General features: G+C 42.4%; 1 protein-coding gene across 2 annotated transcripts in view; it reads right to left on the minus strand.

Moving 5' to 3' along the window:
* Positions 1-23448, minus strand: part of BABAM2 (BRISC and BRCA1 A complex member 2) — a gene marked incomplete at its 5' end in the record, with an annotated part of 454317 nt that overhangs the window by 94070 nt on the left and 336799 nt on the right. For both annotated transcript variants that reach the window (XM_079721415.1, XM_079721414.1), the window contains 3 exons: positions 884-966; positions 3742-3812; positions 6823-6922. In XM_079721415.1, the coding sequence (XP_079577541.1) occupies positions 884-966; positions 3742-3812; positions 6823-6922 (254 nt within the window). The remainder of the gene's footprint in view (positions 1-883; positions 967-3741; positions 3813-6822; positions 6923-23448) is intronic.

Genomic DNA, 23448 nt, shown 5'->3' on the forward strand with positions numbered 1-23448 from the left:
TATACTGAGTGAAGTCAACCCAAACCCACTGCTTTTCTGTAACTGGACTCGGGAGGGCTGAAACTTCTGTGCCTTTGGCTTGAAGTCTGGGCATGCTGCATATCAAATTATTAAAGACTAAAGCTCGTAGCTGACTTGCAACTCAAACCTGGCACCATGGGTCACTGGTTCTTATATAACAAAGAAATATACAAAAGAGACTCTAAATGATCCATTAAGCGAAAGCCGGAGCAATGTTTACTGACTGATTAATATAATACAGCAGGAATTTAAATATGCCTACTGTGTGGAAAACACTGAGAAGTCATGTCAGGAATTCATTAAAACACAGTCCCACCTTTAAGATATATATTATATATTACCAACGTTACAGATTTTTTTCACTTAATAAGAATGATAACCAAATGATCAAAGCAATATGTTTTGAGTAATCTTGAAAGTTTTGAGGCCTGAATCTGGAAAGATACTTCGAAAATAGACATCTCTCTAGGGTAGGGTTTCTTAAATTCAGCGCTACTGACATTGTGGTCTCAATAACTTTTTGTTTTAGGGACCTGTCCTACGCATTGTAGGATGTTTAGCTGCATCTCTGACCTCTACCCACTAATGCCAGTAACAACAACCGCCAGCCCTGGTCCCCTACCCGTCGTGACAAACAAAAATGTTTCCAGACATTACCAAATGTCCCCTGAGCAGCAAATGATACCTGGTTGAGAACCACTGATCTAGAGATATTTTCTCTTGAAGACCACGCAGTAAATATACTTATGCTAAAGTAAAAGGAACCAAGTCAGGACACTAAGGTTTGTCATATTCATTAGTACATGTGGTTTAGTACATTTTTAAATGTAGGCTGAAAGGCTAATAGCAAAAGTATACTCACTGTGTACAAGAAAACAAAAATCTTTCCACATCAGCAACAGAGTGAGTTTTGTAAAGCCTTCTGCATCATATTCCACGACACCCCTAAGTAATAAAAACATACACACAAACAAAAAACCCTCATAAAAACAAGGTATAAAGGAGATGGAAACAAGTAAAGAATATATTCATAAAGTCAGGGTTATTGAATCCGAGATGCATTTAAGACAAGTGAGCGTTGCCACAGGAAGGATGTGGGATTTGGAATGAAAGCAGCTGGGTTTAAGTTACAGCTTTGCCATTTTACCATCTGTTACAACCCCGGGCAAATCATTTAACCTTTGGAGCCTCAGTTTCCTCATCTGTAAAACAAATCTAATCATATTTGTAAACTTCATCATGGAGTTGTGAAAAACAAGTAAAGTAAACCATAAAATGTTATGCAAATGTTAGTTACTAGTGATGGGCAAAAGGACAAATGAAGAAATCAGGGCAACAATGACCCTATGTCTGTACAGTGATAGTGAAGTCTCACTTTCACTTAGGCACTGAACAGTAACAAGCAGTGACAATATTACTAACTATAGGATTATATACTACTTTCTTCCAAAGTATTTGGAAGCCTTTCTCTTGTGGCCCCCTATCCTCCCCACCAGGCTCAAGACGAAGTAGCAATGTTAGCTGGGTGGACACTGGGTTCAGATGGGAGATGCACGCTTCATGTGTCAATGGAGAACAGCCTCTGAGCACGGAAGGGCCTGGAGAGAATTCTGATAGGCTCACCTCCCCCATTTCCCTCAAGAGCTAAGTGCTTAGGGGGTGTTACCATAACGTGCCAGTACTAACCACACAGCGAGGACAAGGATAATGTTCTCGCTTGTCCATACAAGGAGGCCTTTGTTGTCCTTAGAGATGCCTTCATCCTGGCTGAGTCAGGCCAATCAGACCATTAATACTGATGGCCTCCAGGTTTAAGTAGGAAGGAACAGTTGAACTCACTGGGAAGGTAAGGGAACTAAGGCACTGAAGGCTTAGTGATTTGCTCAGAGACTGTTGATACATCACTAAGATCTGCTGACTTAAGTCAACAACTCTGTTCACCAGTCTGTATTTCTTTTAAGGATATGTAATTTACTCAACATTATAACACTGATATCTAAACTTTTTAGATCTTGCATCCCGTAAGCAAAAACAAGCACAGAATCCTTTTCATTACGCATATAGTACAGTATATGGTAGTACTTGTATATGATTTTGTAATTGTATATAAGTACTACTATATTATATGTATAAAAAACCACCAAAATGTACATAAACTGAATGAGATTTAAAAACAAGTGTAAATTCGATTTTCACCCTTCTCGTGAATGCCAATGGAGTGAGGTGGGGCACACACCCGAGGTATGTGCACCCTGCTTTGGAGGTCATTGTGTTAATGTCTGCATTTTCGATTATATATAAGAAAGATAATCTTACTCAAAAGTGAGACTAACGGTGTCATTTATTAACCACTGTTTGTATCATAAGCACTTTCTCAAAATGCTCATAAATAAAGCTGAAAAAAATCTTAACTATTAGAGACTCACGTGAGAGACAGTCATACTGTTTAGATATTGATACTTCTATTTTGAGGATATGCAAATTTCACTGTGGATAATGAGAAAATTTCTTGAAATTGTTTTGACGAGTCAGAAATTTTGCTTATAATTATGCCACATTTGTAAAATTATACCCCAACTTTATTTTTTTTTAAGATTTTTTTTGATGTGGACCATTTTTAAAGTCTTTCTTAAAATTGTTTCTGTTTTGTTTTTTTTGGCCTCGAGGCATGTGGGATCCTAGCTCCCCGACAAGGGATCGAACCCACACCCTCTACACTGGAAAGCAAAGTCCTAACCACTGGGCGGCCAGGGAAGTCCCCCCAACCTTATTCTTGACCTCATCTTCTCTTTCTTATTCCTTTTGCCCTAATTTCTTCATTTACTTATTTAAAATTTTAATACACACACACACACACACACACACCCCACTTCTCTGGAATAAGGTGGGAGATAACTAGACCACTAAAACCCTTAGGGCTTAGTCCCCCCAGGTAGGTAGAGTGATCCACCTTTTAAAGAAGACTGTGAGGAAAGTCCATTCCCCAACTAAGCCCTGAGGGGAAGGTTGATAAGGGCTCTCCCATCATTAAGGAAACAGCTGCAGAGCAGCCCACCACGGGCAAAGGAAAGGGCCAGAGCACAGGGAGGGCTGGGAGCAGACGGCCACCCTGGAACTGCAGCTACACACTTCCCTCCTCCCTTGTGGGGCCTTCTTCCAACTCCTAATCCCAAGTGTGAGTCATCGCGATGGTGTCTAATGCCAGACTTCCTTCCTGAATCTCTGTGGCCCTGGGGGGAGTGGCGGTCCTATCAGGAGACCTGAGTCCTGGGAACAGGATCCCAGCCTGGCTTTCTCTCTCTGAGGTGTGTGACTTCCGCTGGGTGCCTGAACTGGCCAAGGTTTCGGGGCTTTCTTCAGTAGAATGTGCCAGCCACTCCTGCCTGCTTCACCTCATGACTGCTCTGTGATGACGGAGGTGAAAGTGCTGTGCAGACAATAAAGAGCCCGAGAAGAAGCAGGCTTTACGCCCGCTGTCACTGCAGTGTTTGGGGCTAGTCATGCTGCTGCTCCAGGGAAGATATTTGATTCTACTATTTGCTAAAGAATGCTAAAGAAAAAAGTCTTCCTGGGAGCTTCAGGGTAAGCAACACACCAAGAAGAATCAAAATGGCATTCAGAGGTATAGGGAGGAACTGCTATTTTCTTAATCAAGCCCTTATATTAGGGTCATCAGGACGGGAGTGCGTCATTGATTCGTGGTTTAAACAAAGAACTTACGTGCCAAAGTGACTGAGAAAAGCAGCAATATACTCTCTTCTTTTGTGATATCCTTGAATCACATACTGCACCTGGAATAGGAACCCGAAGCTGAGAAGTGGAGTAGGAAATCATTAAACATTTTATTATGTAGAATTTCAAAGATTCAGAGAGGTAGAAAGAATAGCAAATTGAACACCCATATTCCCACACCTATATTCAACAACTGTGAATATTTTGTCTAGTTGCTTTATCCAGCCATCTACCTACCTATCAACCTGTCAATCAATCTTGCTGAAATGTTTCAAAGGAAATTAGAGACATCATGACAGTTTGCCCCTAAACACGTCAGCATGCATCTCCAAAAAACAAGACATTTTCCTGCATAACCACACTACTGTCATCATACCAAATTTAGTAATCATTCTCTGAATTCATTTAGTATGCTGTCCATTTTCAAAACGTCCCAATTGTCCCCAAAACATTTTTGAAAAAAGCAGGGTGTAAACAGGGATCAGGCATTTAATTTAGAAAGTCTTTTACTATAGTAAAAGTAGTACTTCCTGGGGTGTGGATGTGTGTATATAATATTGACTTTCCAAAGAGACTGGGCTAGTTGTCTTATTCTGTATTCTCGATTCTCTGATTGTTTCCTTCCGTTTTTCTCTACCTGCTGTATTTCCTAAAATTGGAAGTTAGAGCTAAAGGTGTGACTAGATTCAGGTTAAATATTTTGGGCAAGAAAACTTCCTAGGTAATACTGAGTTTGATCATTGGTTAAGGTGACGCCAGCCAGACCACTCTACTGTAAGGGGATGTTTCCCCTCTGCCATAGTGAGTAATCCAGGGGTACACCCCTCAAAGCATGGGAAGATCTAGTTCCCATGAACCTTTTACTTAATGGTTTTAGTATCGGTTGGAGATCCTTGTCTGAATCGATTACTTCACTAGGGCCTGAAAAAAATGGTGATTTTTGTATTCTCTCATTCCATCTGCATTTATCAGCTGGAATTCTCTATAAAGAAGAGCTTCCTCTCAGCAAATGGGTCTATTTGGTTATCTTGAACTACAACGCCTATTGAAAAGGCACAGTAATGCTCCATCCTTTCTTTTTAAGCTCATAACATTCAGAATAAGGAGTGTTACAACAGGAGATTTTATTTTGCCTTTTTATATTTCCTTGCTATCACCAAATGACAGTTTCTATAAAAAAAATTGTGAACTCATTAAGCTAGGCATCTGAAAGTTAGTCATTTACCCATCAGCTTCTAACACAAAAATACATTCCTTATGAAATGTCTTCATAATGGGTGAAAGAAACAGTGGGAGAAAAAGACCCCCCAAATTGTTTATACTGGCTGTAGTCACACTGAGTTTCCATGGATAACAAAAGCTCGAGATAAAGTGCTTGAAATAACCTTGACACAATTGGTACTGATAGCCATTTGTACCCTTTAAAAGTAAAACAATTCTATTTATATAACAGGGGTTTTATGTCAATTTATAAAAACAGTGCTTGCTTTGCAGGCTTAATGCAGGATCAGAAATGTTATTTTGGGAAAAGAAAAACAGATGATAAGTTTGCTTAAGTGGCTTTGTTTAAAAAGGGGATGAAAACAGTTCTGTATACTTGATTTTAAAAACAGAAAACCATTCTAACAGAAACCCACAACAAAACTGGCTATAAAGATAGATTCCAATGTAATTATGGAAATTCATTTGAAGAGATTGTTTCTAAAAGCAGCCCATACTGTCCTCGTTTGTGGCAAGGAGAAGAACATCAATTTTAAAAGACAAGCAAAATTAATGAAAGGGAACCAGATAAGAAAAACTGACTGAGTCTTGTATTTCTGGGAAAATGGTATTATAATTTTTTTGAGGAAAAATGTATGACTAGAAATTAATCTCAATTGGAGAGCTTTAAAAAGGCTTTTCTTCTTGGTTCTGGAAGACCAATTTTGCATTTTTCTCTATAATACTGGGATATCTAGATTTGAAGGCAGTGCAAAGTCTCCCAGTGTAAATAAGAAATCTGTCCTCTGATCGGTTTTGTAGGAGGGCAGTGGCTGGGGGAATTTGGTCCAATGAGCAGCAACCACTCTGTGAGAGTTAAATACCCTGGAATCTGTGCCGAGCCCACAGACTGTGGAGTTGCCAGATTTTAGTTTCTCTGACATTTAAAAAATAATACTGAAGCCTTTGAAATATTATTATATTTCTAAAATATTTTCTATATAGAGATGAGCTATCTTTTGAATGAAAGAGACAAACAAAAGATTTATTTTCCAAGCCATTGTGAACAAGTCAACAGGAGCAAAGAAAATAGGATTTTGGGAATTAAGCAAACTGAGTCCACGTGGGAGAAGAAACAAAGTCAGTATTGCTGGCGGATTAATATCTCTGGTTTTTAGCTACATACACTGGCTGGACATTAACAAGCATATTCTATACTTGGTAGAAATAGCTGACAACAACCATTAGTGGAAACTCAGCTACTTGCCAATGTAAGGGCTCATTAACACAGCTAAGAGATGGCTTTAGATAATCTGATGTGCCTGACTGTAAGACAAGCTGACCTGGAAATCCTGCCCCTAGAAGCAGGACTCTGGCAAACTGCTCCTAGACATGACAGGGAGAATCAAGAACCAACTATTAAGAAGTGCAGTACAGAAAAGCAGGAAGAGATAAAAGCAGCTCTACAGAATTACTGTGATATTAACAAGTGGCAAACACACACACACACACACACACACACACACACACGCATGCAACAGATAATTGGGAAATGAAAGAGTTCAAAAATTTTAAACTGTAAGAAGGTGTAAGATCTAGCAAAAACTTAGGGCATGAAGGAAATTCAAGAAAGAGGAGATGAAGATAAGACTGGAACAGGAGGTCAGAATCCTCAGAAAAGGAAGGAGGGCAAAGAAATCAGGAGAGAAACTGATGAGATGTAATTCAAAGTAGGAAAGGTCGATGTCAGACGGAGTTTGAAACTAAGAGGATGGGGTGGAGAGGACGGTGTGTGCACCATGATGCTGGGTAGATGACACTGGAGGAAGGAGCCTCACAAGGTGGGGGAGGCAGAGGATTTGCTTTTACCTTGTTGGTGAGCAGGTGGCACACTTGAGGAACATAATCAATGAGACATCCTCCTCCTGGAAAAGCTGGGATATGAAGAGCCGAGGAGCCGCCAAGTGCACTGAAAGGACAAGAGTACAATGGACACTTCTCTCAGGGCTCAGGCAGTTTAAGTGACACCCCAAACAGACCTGGCTTCTCGTGTCCACCTCTGCCCACCAACTGCCTGAGATAATGATGATGGTTAAAGGGGCTTCCCTTTATGACTACATTTCCACATATATTTTATCCATTTTGTTAAAACAACATGTTCATGTTACACATGACTAAAAACTAACGATTAACGACAACTCCTGATCCTATCACACAACAGTACAAATTAGCAAATTTTGATTGGCACGGGTAAATGTCTTACCAACATTAATGGATTGTACCTGTTACTGAAACACAGACTTTTATACTCTTGATTATGCCCAGTTCATAATTGCGCTGAGCAAAGGTAAGTCATTCATTAAACTGAACAAAACTGAACTGACACAACGGTGTAATAGTGTACCAAAGGGACTAGTTCTGCAGCTCACCGGCTTCGTTGCCTTGGGCAGCCTCCTTGGGCCTTAGTTTCCTCATTACTAGTGTGAGGCAGGTGGTCTAGGGCAGGGGATGCAAAAGCCTGGGGTCTACCCAGCCCAGGCAGAGGTTTTGTAAATGAGTGGAGAGAACGAGGTGGGGACTCTCGAAGGAACTGGGGATTTTGTGCACAGTGGGAAGGGCTCTCACTGATCCGCACCAGCTATCTCTGACATGTAGGAATACAAGCCTGGTCTTACCAGATCCTAATTTTTCAAGTGAAGCCAGAAATCCAGATGATTTAATCTCTCAATTTTTAACTGGTGGCAATTAATTAAACATTTTCTGAAACACCGGGGTCCCGTGTCTGTGGGTCAATATGGGTAGGAAGTGTGTAACTAATCCCAGTAAACACTGATATTCAATTCATCTAAACAAGAAGGTACAGTCAAAAATCATCAATCCAAACACTAAGACACTGTTGATTCAAAAACATTTTCCAGAACTTTCCTGGAGATTCTCTTTTCAGTTTAATTAACCGGCGTAAGATTATTTAAAAAAATTGTTCAGAACCATATAGCATGCATTTTGTATATCATCCTTAATCTTGATTTCATCTTCTTTCCTACTCTCACTTTCCTTCGGTCCTGATTTGTTTTTCTTATTTGAATTTTACTTTAACGTATATATTTCTGTAAGCCTCTTAAAGCCTCTCTGTAAGACAACGGGATATAAAAAGACCCCTAAAATCTCTTAATGTTGTGATTATTCATTATCCAAGTCCCCATAGTAACGAGGTTGTAAGTGGAAGCAAAACATTTCACAACAGTAACAGTCTAGAAAATCATTCTCAAATAGTGTAGAGCAGATTGACTCAGTCTAGAGTTTGTGGTACAAGGAACAATATATGTAACTACTCGAAGGACTCCAGATCCAGCTTGTCTCCCTATTGACTACAGATTTCTGAAATTAATTTTTCCAGTAAAAATGAATATTATGTTTATTTATTTACAGGAATGAGAAATCCCAAGAAACAAATAAAATTCCAGGTGGTGTGAGCAACTCAATATGGAGTGGAAGTATTCGCTGTTGACTTATCCTACTCAGATGGTAATTAAAAAGCACAATAACTGACAACTGAGAAAATTCTGTGACAGCGTTTGACTAAGTATGACATTAATATGTCACGTACACCCTGCAACTGCACAGAATCAGCAAGAACATCATTTCCATTTGCTACTCTCAGAGTAGACACTGGATGAGACTTAGCCTCAACTCTGAAGAAGGCTAGGAAAATTCCTCCGACTTTCTGTGAACGAGGGGAAGGCTTTCTGTCCCCTCTTTTCATGCAAAAGTACACAGAGGGCACACTTCTCACTGGAAGTGTCTAATGGTTCCATTAGGATGGAGAACGGATTAAGAAGAAAATTCTATAGTACAAGAAAAATAAATCCAGTATTTACAGCCTGTGGTTCTTGGAATATCTGCATAACAGAGAATACCAAGATCCAGGCTTCTCATAGGTTGCTTAGAGGAACAATCCTTAACATAATAAAATTAAAAAAAAATTCGGACAGTTCTCTAGAATTGATAGTAATGGACTTCGACCTGTAAATAGTATTACAGGATAAGTTCTTAATCATTCACTAAATTGAATACAAGGAGTGAAAACAGCGTGTGGGTAATCCTCTCAACTTGAAACTCTCTCTCTGCCTCTGAAATACAGCCATTAAACAAGAATTACCTATAATAATAGAAAGAAGCAGAGGTATGGAGAAATCCAAAGACCAGCTGCTCTGCTGCCAGGCCCATCTCTCTGCACTCTGCTTCTGTGACTATCAAGAACTAACCCTTGTTGCTAGGTGCCTTCTCATTATCTAATTTAATCCTCTCCACAATTCAACGAGGTGGGAATTATCACTGTGATTTTACAAGTGAAGGAATTGAGGCTCAGAGGGCAGAAGAAATTTCCCTGGGTTCACACAACTAGGAAGTGGTAAAGCCAGGATCTGAACTCAGGGAAGCCTGTTGCCAGAGTCCAGGCTGTTGTTACCGCTGAATTATGTGCCTCCCTGAGAGCAGGGGGGATCTTAATCTTGAAAGGGCTACAAGGGGACTTCCTGGTGGCTCAGTGGATAAGAATCCACCTGCCAATGCAGGGGACATGGGTTTGATCCCTAGTTTGGGAAGATCCCACATGCCACAAAGCAACTAAGCCCGTGCGCCACAACTACTGAGCCTGCACTCTAGAGCCCACAAGCCACAACTACTGAGCCTGTGTGCCACAACTACTGAAGCTTGTGCGCCTAGAGCCCATGCTCTGCAACAAGAGAAGCCACCGCAATGAGAAGCCCGTGCACTGCAACGAAGAGAGCAACCAAGCCCATGCGCCACCACTACTGAAGCCCGCGCACCTAGAGCCTGTGCTCCGCAACAAGAGAAGCCACCGCAGTGAGAAGCCCGCGCACCACAACGAAGAGTAGCCCCAGCTCACCGCAACTAGAGAAAGCCTGCACACAGCAATGAAGACCCAATGCAGCCAAAAATAAATAAAAAATTAAATCTTAGGGAGGAAAAAAAAGGGCTACAGGGATGGAAAGATGCAGTGGGTATGGCTGGTAAGTGAGCAGGGTCAGGATTCCAGTGAGGCTAAAGGGCTTCTAGAAGCACTCAGACCACCACCGAAGCAGGCACTGTGCTGTACAGCCCATCTCCCCTTACAACTTTCCACAAGGCAGCAGGACAAGCATTCCTCTAGATTTTGTTCACACCTCAGTACTCTCCCACCCCAACCATCAAACAACCGGATTCACTGCCTCTTGGATGTGAGGGACCGACCACTCTGTCATGTCCAGTTGTGAATGACTTAGCTGTGCAGGGGAAGCCTCAGTGTGTGAAGCACTTCAGATACCAACAAGGATAGTTTTAAATGAGAGTTGATTTTTTAAAGGACACTCGCTGCACGCTTTATTTAACTCAGCAGTTTCTCTGCCTGTGAGGGTTCTGAACCTGACTTCCAGCATCACACGCTGATAAGTGCCGCTGATTCATGTATAAATATCCGCCTCATTGGTAAATATTTAACAGGCTTGCTATAGCCTGAATGCTGCCCTGATCGTGCTGAATAAACAAAGTCAAGTGCCTTGAAATAAAAGAGCTATTATGTTTTCAAAGTGTGCAAGATGGAGGAGGTAAGGCCTTGTGATCTCGAATCCTTTAATATTCATGAATCAAAAAATACTGGGCTGAGCATGTACAACAGAGAACTCACCCTGTGCAGGGATGCCCGGCCTCACTGAGCCATTCCCAGGAATGCAGGGCTGGCTGGTGAGAAGCAGGGCCTCACTAAGTGGCTGAGCTGGGGCTGGGGAAGGGGTGAGGGGGAGATGAAAGGGACCAATGGCTGTAGACTCTTCTGATCTCTGGAGCGGTGCAGGGAGAAAGCAGGGCTAAAAGGTGGGGAACCAAAATTGGTGTGGCAGGGTCTCAGGCTGAACTTGGGAGAAGAAACAGGTGAAAAGGGCTGCTTTGATGAGAAAGCACCGTCTATCTCTTTATGGACTGTAATGAAACATGAAACTGCCTGATAATTCTTAGAACTGAAACTGAATCTGTGGATAGAAATTAGAAGGACAAGGCCAGAGCTCGAGAAACCTTTCCAACAGTGGAGTTGAACAGACCGAAAGTTAGCCAGAAAAACATTTCCAGGTCTGTCTCCTTGGCTCTAAAAGTCAAATATAAGAACTGTCTATGTACTAATACTATTGTTTCCATGCAAATACAGCTAATTGAGCCCTTGTGGACCTTGCTCTGTCAGCAAATATTCAGAGCGTCTCTAATATTGAAGACTTGGATTGGCTACAGTCAACAGCGTAAAGGAAATATTTTTGAGCATTTTGACATGGAAAAATGCAGGCAGTCAGCCTGTCTGCAAGCTTGACTTGGGACAATAGGGTTTTAACTCATTATGGAATAATAACTCCCTTCTCCCCATGTTGGGCTTTACCTTACTGGCCAAATAAAATGAAGAAAACATGATCTGGCCCTGGAGAAATCGAGAAGGGCCAGTGATTTTCAACTGTAGTTCTTGCTGCTGCCAAGTTCGCTCTCTTTGGTCTTACTCAACTTTCCCATGAGTGCAGCGGGGATAACACTACTCTCAAAAGGACCCATCTCTCTCAAGGGTTAAAGTAACAATTAGAGTTACACTAATATTAAAATAGCACCACGCACTCCAAGAGAGACGTTATTCAAGAATGCCTCTTGTGTGGGTGTTGTATGTCCAGGGTTAGGTCAGAGATGCTTGAATCGGCCTTAGTGTCCCCTTCCGCCTTTGAACCGGGTGCTGAGGGAGAGGAAGTTGCCCTGGTTGCCTCCTCCATAGTGTGATTCAGGGGAGTGTTGGAGGGTGAAGCATGGAAATGGGGAACTTCAAGGATGATAGATGGACACCAGCGGCCACTAGGCCCCAAGCTAAGAGACATCTAAAGAAAGGTGAGCCTTCAATTCAATCCAACAAACACGAACTGTATGCCTAAATCTGTTTAAGGACTTGAGTTTTCCATTCTGAATATGTGACTAGGGCACCACTGTTAATTCCTTTCAAGGTAGAGAAATGCCAGGGACCTCAAGAATCTAGGGCACTCTATAATGACAGAGTATGTTTCCTGGTGGCTTGCCAGGAACGCCATTACAATAAAACAAAAGTCACTGTTATTTATTGAGTATCCACTTTTGCCAGGCACTCTAATAGGCGTTTCGTTATCTCTAAACCTCCCAAGGACTCTGCCAGATAGACCTAATTAGCCCAAGTTACAGATGAGGAAACTGAGGTTCTAAGAGTCTAAGTATCTTGTCCAAGATTACTCAGCAAGTAAGTTGCAGAGATAGGCTTGAATCCCAGTCTTTCTGGTTCCAAAGCCTGTGTCCTTCTTCTTTAGAAATTCTTTCATAAGAAGGGTGGTGTGGAATTTCTAAAACTCTTACCCCTACTAATCTCTACCTACATACTGAAACAGTAGTATAAGTGGCTGAAATTATCCTCAAAAAGCCTTCATACATGAAATTCATCACCTTCTCATCTCACTTTTTCTTAAGATATCATCTGTCACAAGAAGTTAACTGGGTAGGATAAAAAAAAAAATCATACGTAGGTTCTGAAAACCCAAAAGTACATAAACACTACACCATGGAAAGAGTCTGCTTTTTGTTTTTGTTTTTTCCTAACTGGATTTTCTTTTTCCTAGTAAAGCATTTTCTAGAGCTGCTGTTAGCTCTTGTCTCATTTTATAGATTCAACTTGGAGCCATCTTAAGAGTCTCTCCACCGCTCAGTTAAACAAAATCAGGGTGTAATTCAAAATGGAAAAAAACTCAATGAATATAACAGGAGAAGAAAATAAAAGATCAGAATGACAAGTTAAGTTGACAAGTAGGAGAAAATTTGGGGAGTCACACTGGATGAGAGGTTCACTGAAGCATCAGTGTGGGCCTGGATGTATTACATTTATGTATCTGATCTAATATTTCCACTAAACATACTTCACAGCATAAAATCAGGTCTTCTTAGAGCACTGTATTCCATTTCTTGCTTCCCATTTTTAGAGGGACATATAAAAATGGAAATGTTCTAAGACAATGATAAGTATGATTAAACACTCAGAAAACGTTCCTATTTGGAGCAAAGTCTAAAGAAGTTGAAATTGCTAAGTTAAATTACTTAGAAGGTTATGGAATTATGAAATAGAGTAATTTAAAAATGTGAAAGCATACTGTATGGATAATTTGAATCAGGTATTCTTTGCTTAGTCACAGTATAAATAGAGTTTAAAAGGCAATATGAGGGATTTAGTTGGTAAAATGAATTCTCCACAGAATGGAGTAGTGAATAATACCTCCATTTATGAAGTACTATGTATTACGCACTATACCAAGTGCTTTTCCTATATGATATCCTCTCCTCTTCACGTCAATCTCTGAGAGAGGTGCTATCCCATTGTACAGATGAGAAGGCTAGAGCTTATAGAAGCTACATAACCATCTCTGAAGTCATGTAGGTGGTAAAATGGCAGAAGGGCATCTAAATCCAGGTCTCTCTGACCTAAATCTACCCCATGCTCAGGTCTTCAATGATCACTTTTGTGACATCTGGTTCCACATGTGTCAGATCCATCAGGCTCCTCCTGGTTTGGGTGTTTCAGGCAGATACCTGGGCTGACTGAGCCCGTAAGGCTGTTTCCAGGAATATTAATTAAACTTATTTAGGTACCTGAACTGAAGTGGTTAGGGACGTTTTCATTCTAGGCAAATGAACCCCTGGAAACTCTGAGGGCCAGAGGACTTGATGGACACTATCCAGGAGAGAGGAGGTGAAATGCAAGCAAGGAAACTTTATACTTAAATACAAAAAGATGAGAATATTGTAATTACAAACAGAGTCTGTCTAATGACATGAACACTAAGCAAGTTTTTGTTCAGAAATGTGTTTAAGTTTGTTAACATCTCAGAAAAGCCTTTGAGGGACAATCTTAACAGACGTCTACCATCAGGATTCTGTTAGCATATGGAAAAGCTTTTAAAGCCCTGAAAAACAACAAATGAACTTAGCAGATGCTCTATTAGGATTTGGTATGAATCAGGCTCCTGGACTTCAGACTATACTACAAAGCTACAGTAATCAAGACAGTATGGTACTGGCACAAAAACAGAAAGATAGATCAATGGAACAGGATAGAAAGCCCAGAGATAAACCCACGCACATGTGGTCACCTTATCTTTGATAAAGGAGGCAAGAGTACACAATGGAGAAAAGACAGCCTCTTCAATAAGTGGTGCTGGGAAAACTGGACAGGGACATGTAAAAGAATGAAATTAGAACACTTCCTAACACCATACACAAAAATAAACTCAAAATGGATTAAAGACCTAAATGTAAGGCCAGACACTATCCAACTCTTAGAGGAAAACATAGGCAGAACACTCTATGACATAAATCACAGCAAGATCCTTTTTGACCCACCTCCTAGAGAAATGGAAATAAAAACAAAAATAAACAAATGGGACCTAATGAAACTTAAAAGCTTTTGCACAGCAAAGGAAACCATAAAAAAGACAAAAAGACACCCCTCAGAATGGGAGAAAATATTTGCAAATGAAGCAACTGACAAAGGATTAATCTCCAAGATATACAAGCAGCTCATGCAGCTCAATATCAAAAAAACAAACAACGCAATCCAAAAATGGGCAGAAGACTTAAATAGACATTTCTCCACAGAAGATATACAGATTGCCAACAAACACATGAAAAGATGCTCAATATCACTAATCATTAGAGAAATCCAAATCAGAACTACAATGAGGTATCACCTCACACCAGTCAGAAGGGCCATCATCAAAAAATCTACAAACAATAAGTGCTGGAGAGGGTGTGGAGAAGAGGGAACCCTCTTGCGCTGTTGGTGGGAATGTAGATTGACACAGCCACTATGGAGAACAGTACGGAGGTTCCTTAAAAAACTAAAAATAGAACTAACATATGACCCAGCAATCCCACTACTGGGCATATACCCTGAGAAAACCAAACTTCAAAATGAGTCATGTACCACAATGTTCACTGCAGCACTATTTACAATAGCCAGGACATGGAAGCAACCTAAGTGTCCATCGACAGATGAATGGATACAGAAGATATGGCACATATATATAGTGGAATATTTCTCAGCCACAAAAAGAAACGAAATTGAGTTATTTGTTGTGAGGTGAATATACCTAGAGAATGTCATACAGAGTGAAGTAAGTCAGAAAGAGAAAAATAAATACCGGGGCTTCCCTGGTGGCGCAGTGGTTGAGAGTCCGCCTGCCGATGCAGGGGACGCGGGTTCGTGCCCCGGTCCGGGAAGATCCCACATGCCACGGAGCGGCTGGGCCCGTGAGCCATGGCCACTGAGCCTGCGCGTCCGGAGCCTGTGCTCCGCAACGGGAGAGGCCACAACAGTGAGAGGCCCTCGTATGGCAAAAAAAAAAAAAAAAAAAAAGTATGCTAACACATATATATGGAATCTAAAAAAAAAAAAGGTTCTGATGAACCCAGGGGCAGGACAGGGATAAAGACACAGATGTAGAGAATGTACTTGAGGACACGAGGAGGGGGAAGGGTAAGCTGGGAGGAAGTGAGAGAGTGGCATGGACATATATACACTACCAAATGTAAAATAGATAGCTAGTGGGAAGCAGCTGCATGGCACAGGGAGATCAGCTCAGTGCTTTGCAACCACCTAGAGGGGTGGGATAAGGAGGGTGGGAGGGAGACGCAAGAGGGAGGGAATATGGGGATATACATATGCATATAGCTGATTCACTTTGTTATACAGCAGAAACTAACACAATACTGTAAAGCTATTATATTCCAATAAAGATGTTTAAAAAAAAAACAACATATGGTATGAACTACTTATAATGATGCCCGGCCACGCAAGACATGAACAGGCAAAGGGAAAGAAAAGCTGTTTTCCTCTTGTTGTATCTTGATCCCTGGCCTGTTACCTGCAGTACGATTCCACCACAATTTCTTTAAGAAGAGAAACTATTTTCAAATACTAGTCTTTAGGAATGAGTGAATTTATTCTGAGTTTGTTACAACTCTGAGGCTCCAGTGAATGGCTTTACTGCTCTGCTACTGCACAGGTAGAGGTTATTTTTCCTATGAATTACTTTTGAAACATACTTACTGAAAAAAAACCCAATACATGCATATATCAAATCATTACATTGTACACTGTAAATATCTTACATTTTAATTTGTCGATTATACTTCAATAAAGCTGGGGGGAAAAATGAGTGCATACAATAGTTACCCTAGACTAAACCCACAAGCATTTTTATAACTCCCTCCTCCTCATTGCACATAGGTTTTAATGATGGTCAAAGGAAGAGGCAGAGAAAAAACTCCCTCTGCCTGACCGGGTCGAGAAGTGTACCCACCTGATTCCTGTTTGCTGGCATTTACTAAAAGCTCAGGCCTATGAACAGCATGAGGCAACTTCACACACACATCACTGGTCTCTGTGCTCAAAGAACTAATCTATAGGTAGCTGGAGCCTGGCTTGCACACACAAAGAAATGAAAAGATACCAGATGCGGTTAGCCAGGCTACTGGTACACAGCGCTTTACAATTTGTTTCCAAAGTGCTCCTCATTTGGATTTTTACAACAGACTTACACAGTAGGTAACAAGTATTAAAATACTCACTATAGAGATGAGAAGACTGAGGCTTGAAATGGATGCCCTGTCCAAGGTTTAAGGCTGGCAACAGTCAAAGTGGGATTGGAATCTTTCCTCTGCGCTATTTTCATGACTGCGTAAGAATGATCTAGGGAGCCTATTAAAAGCTCAGATACCCAGGCCCCACCCCAGAGAAGCTGATTAATGAAGTTCAGCGGGCCTGAGGTGGCCTGCTTCCCTAGCAGATGCAGGTGCAGGTGGTCCTCACACCCTGCTCTGTACCTCACCCTGAGGATGCACAACAGGGACTGAGGACCGGAAGGTGTGTGGTAAAAGCAAATTTGCCTCCCATCCCCGAGGCATTAGGTCACTGACTATTTGAAAGGCACTGTGGACAAAAATGGGAAGATGAAGAAAGCAGAGATATGCTCTTAAGGAGCTCAAGGCCTAGTACGGGAGATGAGACATTCATGGAAACAACTAGAAAAAAGATGATAACTGCTAAGTGTGTACATGGGCAAAATGAAGTCTAGTCACATGCAGGTAACCAGAAGGCAAGGCAAAGAGCAGTAAAACAAGACTGGGGCTGGAAGGGAGGAGGACACAGAGACTACTCAACAAGGCAAGGCAAATAATCACAGGCTAGGAACTCTGCAGACAGCAGACCGTGGGTCCTGGACCACAGTGAGCAGCTTTTTGCCCCAATATGAGAAAAGCCTACTTCATACTTCGGGCTGCCTGGGATACCTGCTGGTAAAAGGGCATCTGCCTGGAGAGGGAATAAGAAGCTATGATGGTCCATCCTGATGCATGCCAATGGTGAAGGGGGCAGGAAAGAAAACTCAAGGTTAAAAAAGAAGTTCTGTTTAGTCATAGAGTGAGAGATGTCCTGGAGAGAAGGAAAGGTCTGGAGTTTGAGCCTGAATCTCAGCCAGTTTCCTTGCTTAACATACCTCTTTTATACTGACAACTTCTAAATTTATATTCTCGCTCAGACCTTTCCTGAACTCAGGACTCATATGGCCAACTGCCTACTGAACGCCTCCACTTGGATGTCTAAAATGCACATCAAACTTAACCTGCTCACCAGCAAACTCTGCCTGCAAAACCTACTGCTCCTGCTCTCATCCTGTTTCAGCCCACAGCAGCTCCAACCGATTGGTTCCTTAGGCCCAGTCCAATCTAACATAACTTCTCCTCTGGATTCTTGCCTCCAAGGATAAGCTGGGGCTGCTCCATCTCAGCGCACTGGCTCAGTTCTTCTGCTGTTCCTCTGCCTGCAACTCTCTTCCCAGCCATCTCCTGGGCTTCCTCCCCTGCTTCAGGTCTTACTCAAATACCACCTTCTCAATAAGGCTTCCTCAACAACCTATTGAAAATAACCCACCTTTTCCAGTAACCTCTCTTCCTTGTCTTTCTTTTTTTAATGGCATATAAATGGTGTATATCTCCATAAAACATTCTACATATTGTATTTGTTTATTGTCTCCCCCATCACCCTTCACTAGAATGTAAACTCCCCCAGAACGAGGATCTCTGTTCTGTTTACTGCTAAAACACCAGAAATAAGAATAAGGCCAAGTTCATTGTAGGCACTCAATAAATATTTGCAGTATTCAAGTTGAAAGAATAAGTAAGGAAATATATGAGAGTTAAATTTCCAAAATGGACATTAGAAGTCAGTAAATGTATATTATCTTTTCTGAAGCAGTCACTGTGAAAAAGAAGGTTTTAAGGGTCTAGGACAGGGGTTGGCAAACTTTTTCAGTAACGGGCCAGGTAGTAAGTATTGTTGGCTTTGCAGCCCTAAGGTTTCTGTCGGAACTACTAATCTCTGATGCTGTAACAGGAAGGCAGCCATACACAATATGTAAACGAGTGTGCACGGCCGTGTTCCCATAAAATTCTATGTATGAAAGCTGAAATGTGAATTTCACACGATTTTTACAAGTCACAAAATATTATTCTTTAAATGTTTTTCTAACCATTTAAAAAATGTAAAAATCATTCTGAGCTCGCGGGCCATACAAAACAGGCTGCAGGACAGATCCAACCAGCGGGCTGTAGTTTTCTGACTCTTGATCTAGGATTAAAGGATCACTTGAAAGTTCTACAGATGCTGAAGGTAGGAAAAATATCCAGGAAGAAATATAGACCAAAAGACGTAGATTAGATTAGCCAAAATGAAAAGTGGGTCCGTGGGTCAAACCTCTTAGAAACTGTATTTGATCAGCAGGTAAACCACACGCATTAGCCTTTTACAGGCAAGGGTGAGGTGAACATTAGGCAACTCGTGGACTGTGGGAGTTCTCATAATGATACTGGATTAGAACCGTGCAAGAGAGAGCTATTTATATGATCTCAAATGACGTTTGAGGCATGTTCTGGTGCTTTTACTTCTATGCTAGGTGAAAAAGCTGCCTACAAAAGCCTTCCTCCCACCCGAAATACTAGCTGTTCGCTGGCGACTGATGCTCAGAAATATTAAGATGAATCATATATGCTCTTTTCACAGCGCAAAAAGAGATAATTTTAAAATTCAGAAAATGTCACTTTGGGTAGTCACAAACCACACAGTAGAAAAGCTGCCCAGCCTGAAAATTGTAAATAAATAAAATCCTGTTCCTGCATGGAAATCTTTTTCCTCATTTAGGTTCCAGTGCTGCCCTGGGACTTGCCTCCAAGGTTGGCTGCTGTTAAAACGTGTTGGTTCCCATAAGCTGCTGATGGGAGGCGGCCTTTGTTCCCCAGCCCTCTTCCCCCGGGCCCTCCCAGGCTAACCCCCCCGCTGTTCTTGGTAATGCACAGCGCTCAGCCTTGACCTTCTCAAGCTGTTCTTTTCGCCTGCAGGCAGCTCTCGGGCCGCTCTGTCTACTGTGCTCGGCCGGGTTGGCCTGAAAGGTGCCGGCTGACAGTGGCTCAGTCTTTACCTGGGCACAGGGAAAGGACTCCTATGTTTCTTTCTGCTTCCTGCTTGGAGAGACAGGTATTTTTGTCTTTGATCCCTAAGCTCTGTCTTCTTTCGCCTGTCACTAAACAGTTCACTCCCTATTTCCTCCTGTGCCCCTACCCCCCGCCCGCCCTTTTTTGCAACTTCATCATTTTCCCCACATTGCACCGTTTGGCACAGGAGGAGGGAACCACATCAAATAAAGGAATGCAACCACAAAAGCTGCCTTGAGAAGCAAGGCCCCAGATTCTTTCTTTCTTTTTTTTTTTTTTGCCAATTTACCGTTTTTGGATTTGTTCTCCCATAATCAAATCCTCCCTATCGTGTTAACAATGTGGTGTTGTGTCAATACACTGGAATTCTGCTTCAATCAGCGACCCAGAGCTTAATAGGAAAATGAAGCAATAAAATGTTGGTCTTACTGTTAACCTTAAGCTAGGCCTGTACTTAGGATGGGGATGTTGGCTTCTCGATGGTATGTGGGCCAAACCTTCAAAGTTTTGTGAGAGCTCGGGGTTGTCAGCTGAGGCCTAACGCATTATTCAGGCGTACTTCTGCGGTCGAGAGGTGCAATCACTCCAAGTACCACTGACTGGAGCACGAAGCACCCCAAAGTTTAACAAGCCAGAGAAAGCAAGCCAAATTCAGACTGAATTTGCGTGCAGACGTTGAAAAGACATATTCAGCTTACAGGCGACAGCAACTCTCGGGTCTGGCTCTGATGATGTCTGTACTTATCACAAAAGGGTTTGTGTAAAGTTAAAGTGTTTTTTTTAAAAAAAAATTAAAAACACGTGCCCAACATCCAAACCATTCAGAGACAACGATAAGGTGCCGCAACCCCCAAACGCTGGGAAGTCACTATTCCCTGTCCTCAGGATATATGTGTTATCGTTACTGTTTAACAACAGCTGGCCAATAGTCATCGTAAATGAAAATACCAGTTAGAGGTTGAGCACTTTTGATGTATTGATTTTATCTTTTGTGACTAACTTGGTCAACCCAGCTGTTCAGGGCATGAAGGGAAGTCCTTTTGTTGTCGTTTTGGTTTGGTTCACACGGCGGAGTCACATGCGATTCTGGTTAATGTTGGAAGTCAGTCTGCTCTTGAACATCATCTCTAGCAGATACAAGCAGACATGAGCGGGCCACAGACAAGTCACTAGGCAGTGACCGGCCACCTTCAGCTGTCCCAGAACACCCAAGTGATGTGATATCCTCCAGAGATTCTCCTGGGGAGAGGAGAAGGAAGAGGAGAAGAAATCTCTCTCCTCCCATTCCTGTTCTAGGGTAAAATATTAGAATCTTACGATGGAAAAATGTGTGATTAAAAAAAAAAAAAATCCTGTAGCCGGTCCTGATGTGAACTAACAGGACAGGTTTTCAACTGCCCCGGCACCAGCAGAAGAATTACCATGTCAAACATACAGAAGGAGGAGTCTTTGATCCTTAGGAGTTAACGACCTTCTCGGCTAATGGGCAAGATTGCTGGTCTGCCGACTTTAGCAACATTCAGTCTGGCCCCAGCTCCATCTTTTTTTTTTTTTTTTTTTTTTTTGCGGTACGCGGGCCTCTCACTGTTGTGGCCTCTCCCGTTGCGGAGCACAGGCTCCGGACGCTCAGGGTCCAGACGCTGAGGCTCAGCGGCCATGGCTCACGGGCCCAGCCGCTCCGCAGCATGTGGGATCTTCCCGGACGGGGACACGAACCCGTGTCCCCTGCATCGGCAGGCGGACTCTCAACCACTGCACCACCAGGGAAGCCCCCAGCTCCACCTTTAAAAGCCAAGTCACCCATGTCATTCCAGCTGCCCATCTTCCTGCCCCTCCCCACCACATCCCCATGCTGCCCAACCGGACAGAGAGTAGGGCCAAGGCAAGGCAGCGAAGGGAAGCGGGGACTGCAGGCGAGCGCCTGCGCAGAAGCCCCGCCTCTGCTCCACATTCTGCTGCCGCAGCTGAGGTGCCTGGTCCCCGTCCCAGCTACCGCTCCAGGAAAGGACCACAAATGTGAGTACAGAAGTTATCATTCTACCAAAACACCACACGTCTGCTGGATGGGGGCGCTGCTCCCCTCCGCAGAAGCCCCAGCCCTCCACACGGCATGCTCCAAAACCCACCCACAAAGCGGGAGGACCCATTTTCTGGAGACACTGGGGAGAAGGAATTGAGGAAAAAGATGATGAAAAAGGACATCTGGGAATCTGAAGAGGTGAGGGACTGAAGAGGCTATCAGCGTAGTCAGAATTTTAACAAAAACAACATGTATTGAGTAGATTCCTGTCATTTAAAAAACATTTTATTTTACTAAATAAATTGTTTACTTACTAATGAAGGAAGTAGGAGTTCAGTTCTGTTAATACCCATCTGTGCAAAACTGGAGACTGCTTCTGAATATCATAATTTATTTACCTGTATCTCTTACTTTAAAAATACCTCCATCGGTTTAAATGCTATTTCTATCCAGTTCTCTAAAATAGATGATTCAAAACAGCCACAGCAGTAAACACAGGTCTACATACTCCCAGACAAAGACTGCAGGGCAGGCCTGGTGAGATGCAGCAGGAGGCCCAGCAGAGCACATTGGTCCCGGCAGCTCAGGGAAATCTGGGTTTGCGGGGAACGTGACAACCCCAGAAGGTAGGTGTGTTTTCTTTCTTTAACCCAGTGACACAAGATGCAACAGAAGGAGAAAGTTTGAGTCAGGAAGGAAACGAGTTCTGGTAAATGTAGACAAGGATGATGCCAATTTAATTGGTCAGATATAAATGAAATTGGCTTAATTACTTCTTTGCAACTCACTTTCTTGGTTGCTTCAGAATTTTGACTACTATTATTTTCTTAAGCTTTTAAAACCAAAACACTCAAAATTTACTAACAGAGCAATACTAATAGCACAGAGGGAGCTGTCAACATGACTTATTTTAAAAGTATGACTGGGACTTCCCTGGTGGTCCAGTTGCCTTCCAATGCAAGGGACACGGGTTCGATCCCTGGTCGGGGAACTAAGATCCCACATGCCGCGGGGCAACTAAGACAGCATGCTGCAACTAAAGAGCCTGCACCTCAATGAAAGATCCCGCATACTGCAATGAAGATCCTGCATGCTGCAACTAAGACCAGACACAGCCAAATAAATAAATAAATAAATATTTTTAAAGTAAATAAATAAAAAGTATGACTGAACCATAGCTATTGAATCCTGACCCTGCAGTAGTGAGTGTGTCAATATGGCATCAGTGGCATCAATTTCACCCATTCACACAAAAGAACATGCTGAATGGACCCCTTGATGTAAGGGTTCAGTTTAAGACACTCTATAACTCTCAGGAGTCCTGAGTACTCTCCAAAAATAACAATCCCATAGAAGCCCATGTGGATAATCTTCGAGGAGAAAGGCAGAGGAGGGATCCACAATTTCGGGGCCACCTGGCAAATTCTGAGCATCAAAGTATGCAGAGCTCAGTGGTCCAACTCAGAGCTTACAGTCCCCTCAGGAGGGGGCTGGGCTCACATCAGCACCTCTCTTTCCCAGTCAGACCGAGACTGCTTCTCAATACAGGCGATGGCAAACTCAGGACAACTGTCTCTTCTGAGTACTTTCTCATTTTCCTGGCCACTAACATGGGATCAGGGTCTCTTCAGAGCCCGAGGAGCCCTCACACTCACTCACATTATATCCTCAAACTATAAAGCTGCAGCCATGCTCGTTGCCTGAGCAGCAAACACACCAACTGTCCTTCAGACTCAGCATATGCTATCGGGCATATTCTGAGAGACTGGAGCCTTCTCAGTAGGGTGAGGACTGAAAGCCAATTCCTAGAGAATAAATGACAGGTTCGTATGGGTAGGACCAAATCACAAACGTAAACAACAAATTTCAAACAACTGAAGTACCTGTCAATTGCAGAG

The sequence above is a fragment of the Hyperoodon ampullatus genome, assembly GCF_949752795.1.
Source record: "Hyperoodon ampullatus genome assembly, chromosome: 15".
NCBI classification, from domain to species: domain Eukaryota; kingdom Metazoa; phylum Chordata; class Mammalia; order Artiodactyla; family Ziphiidae; genus Hyperoodon; species Hyperoodon ampullatus.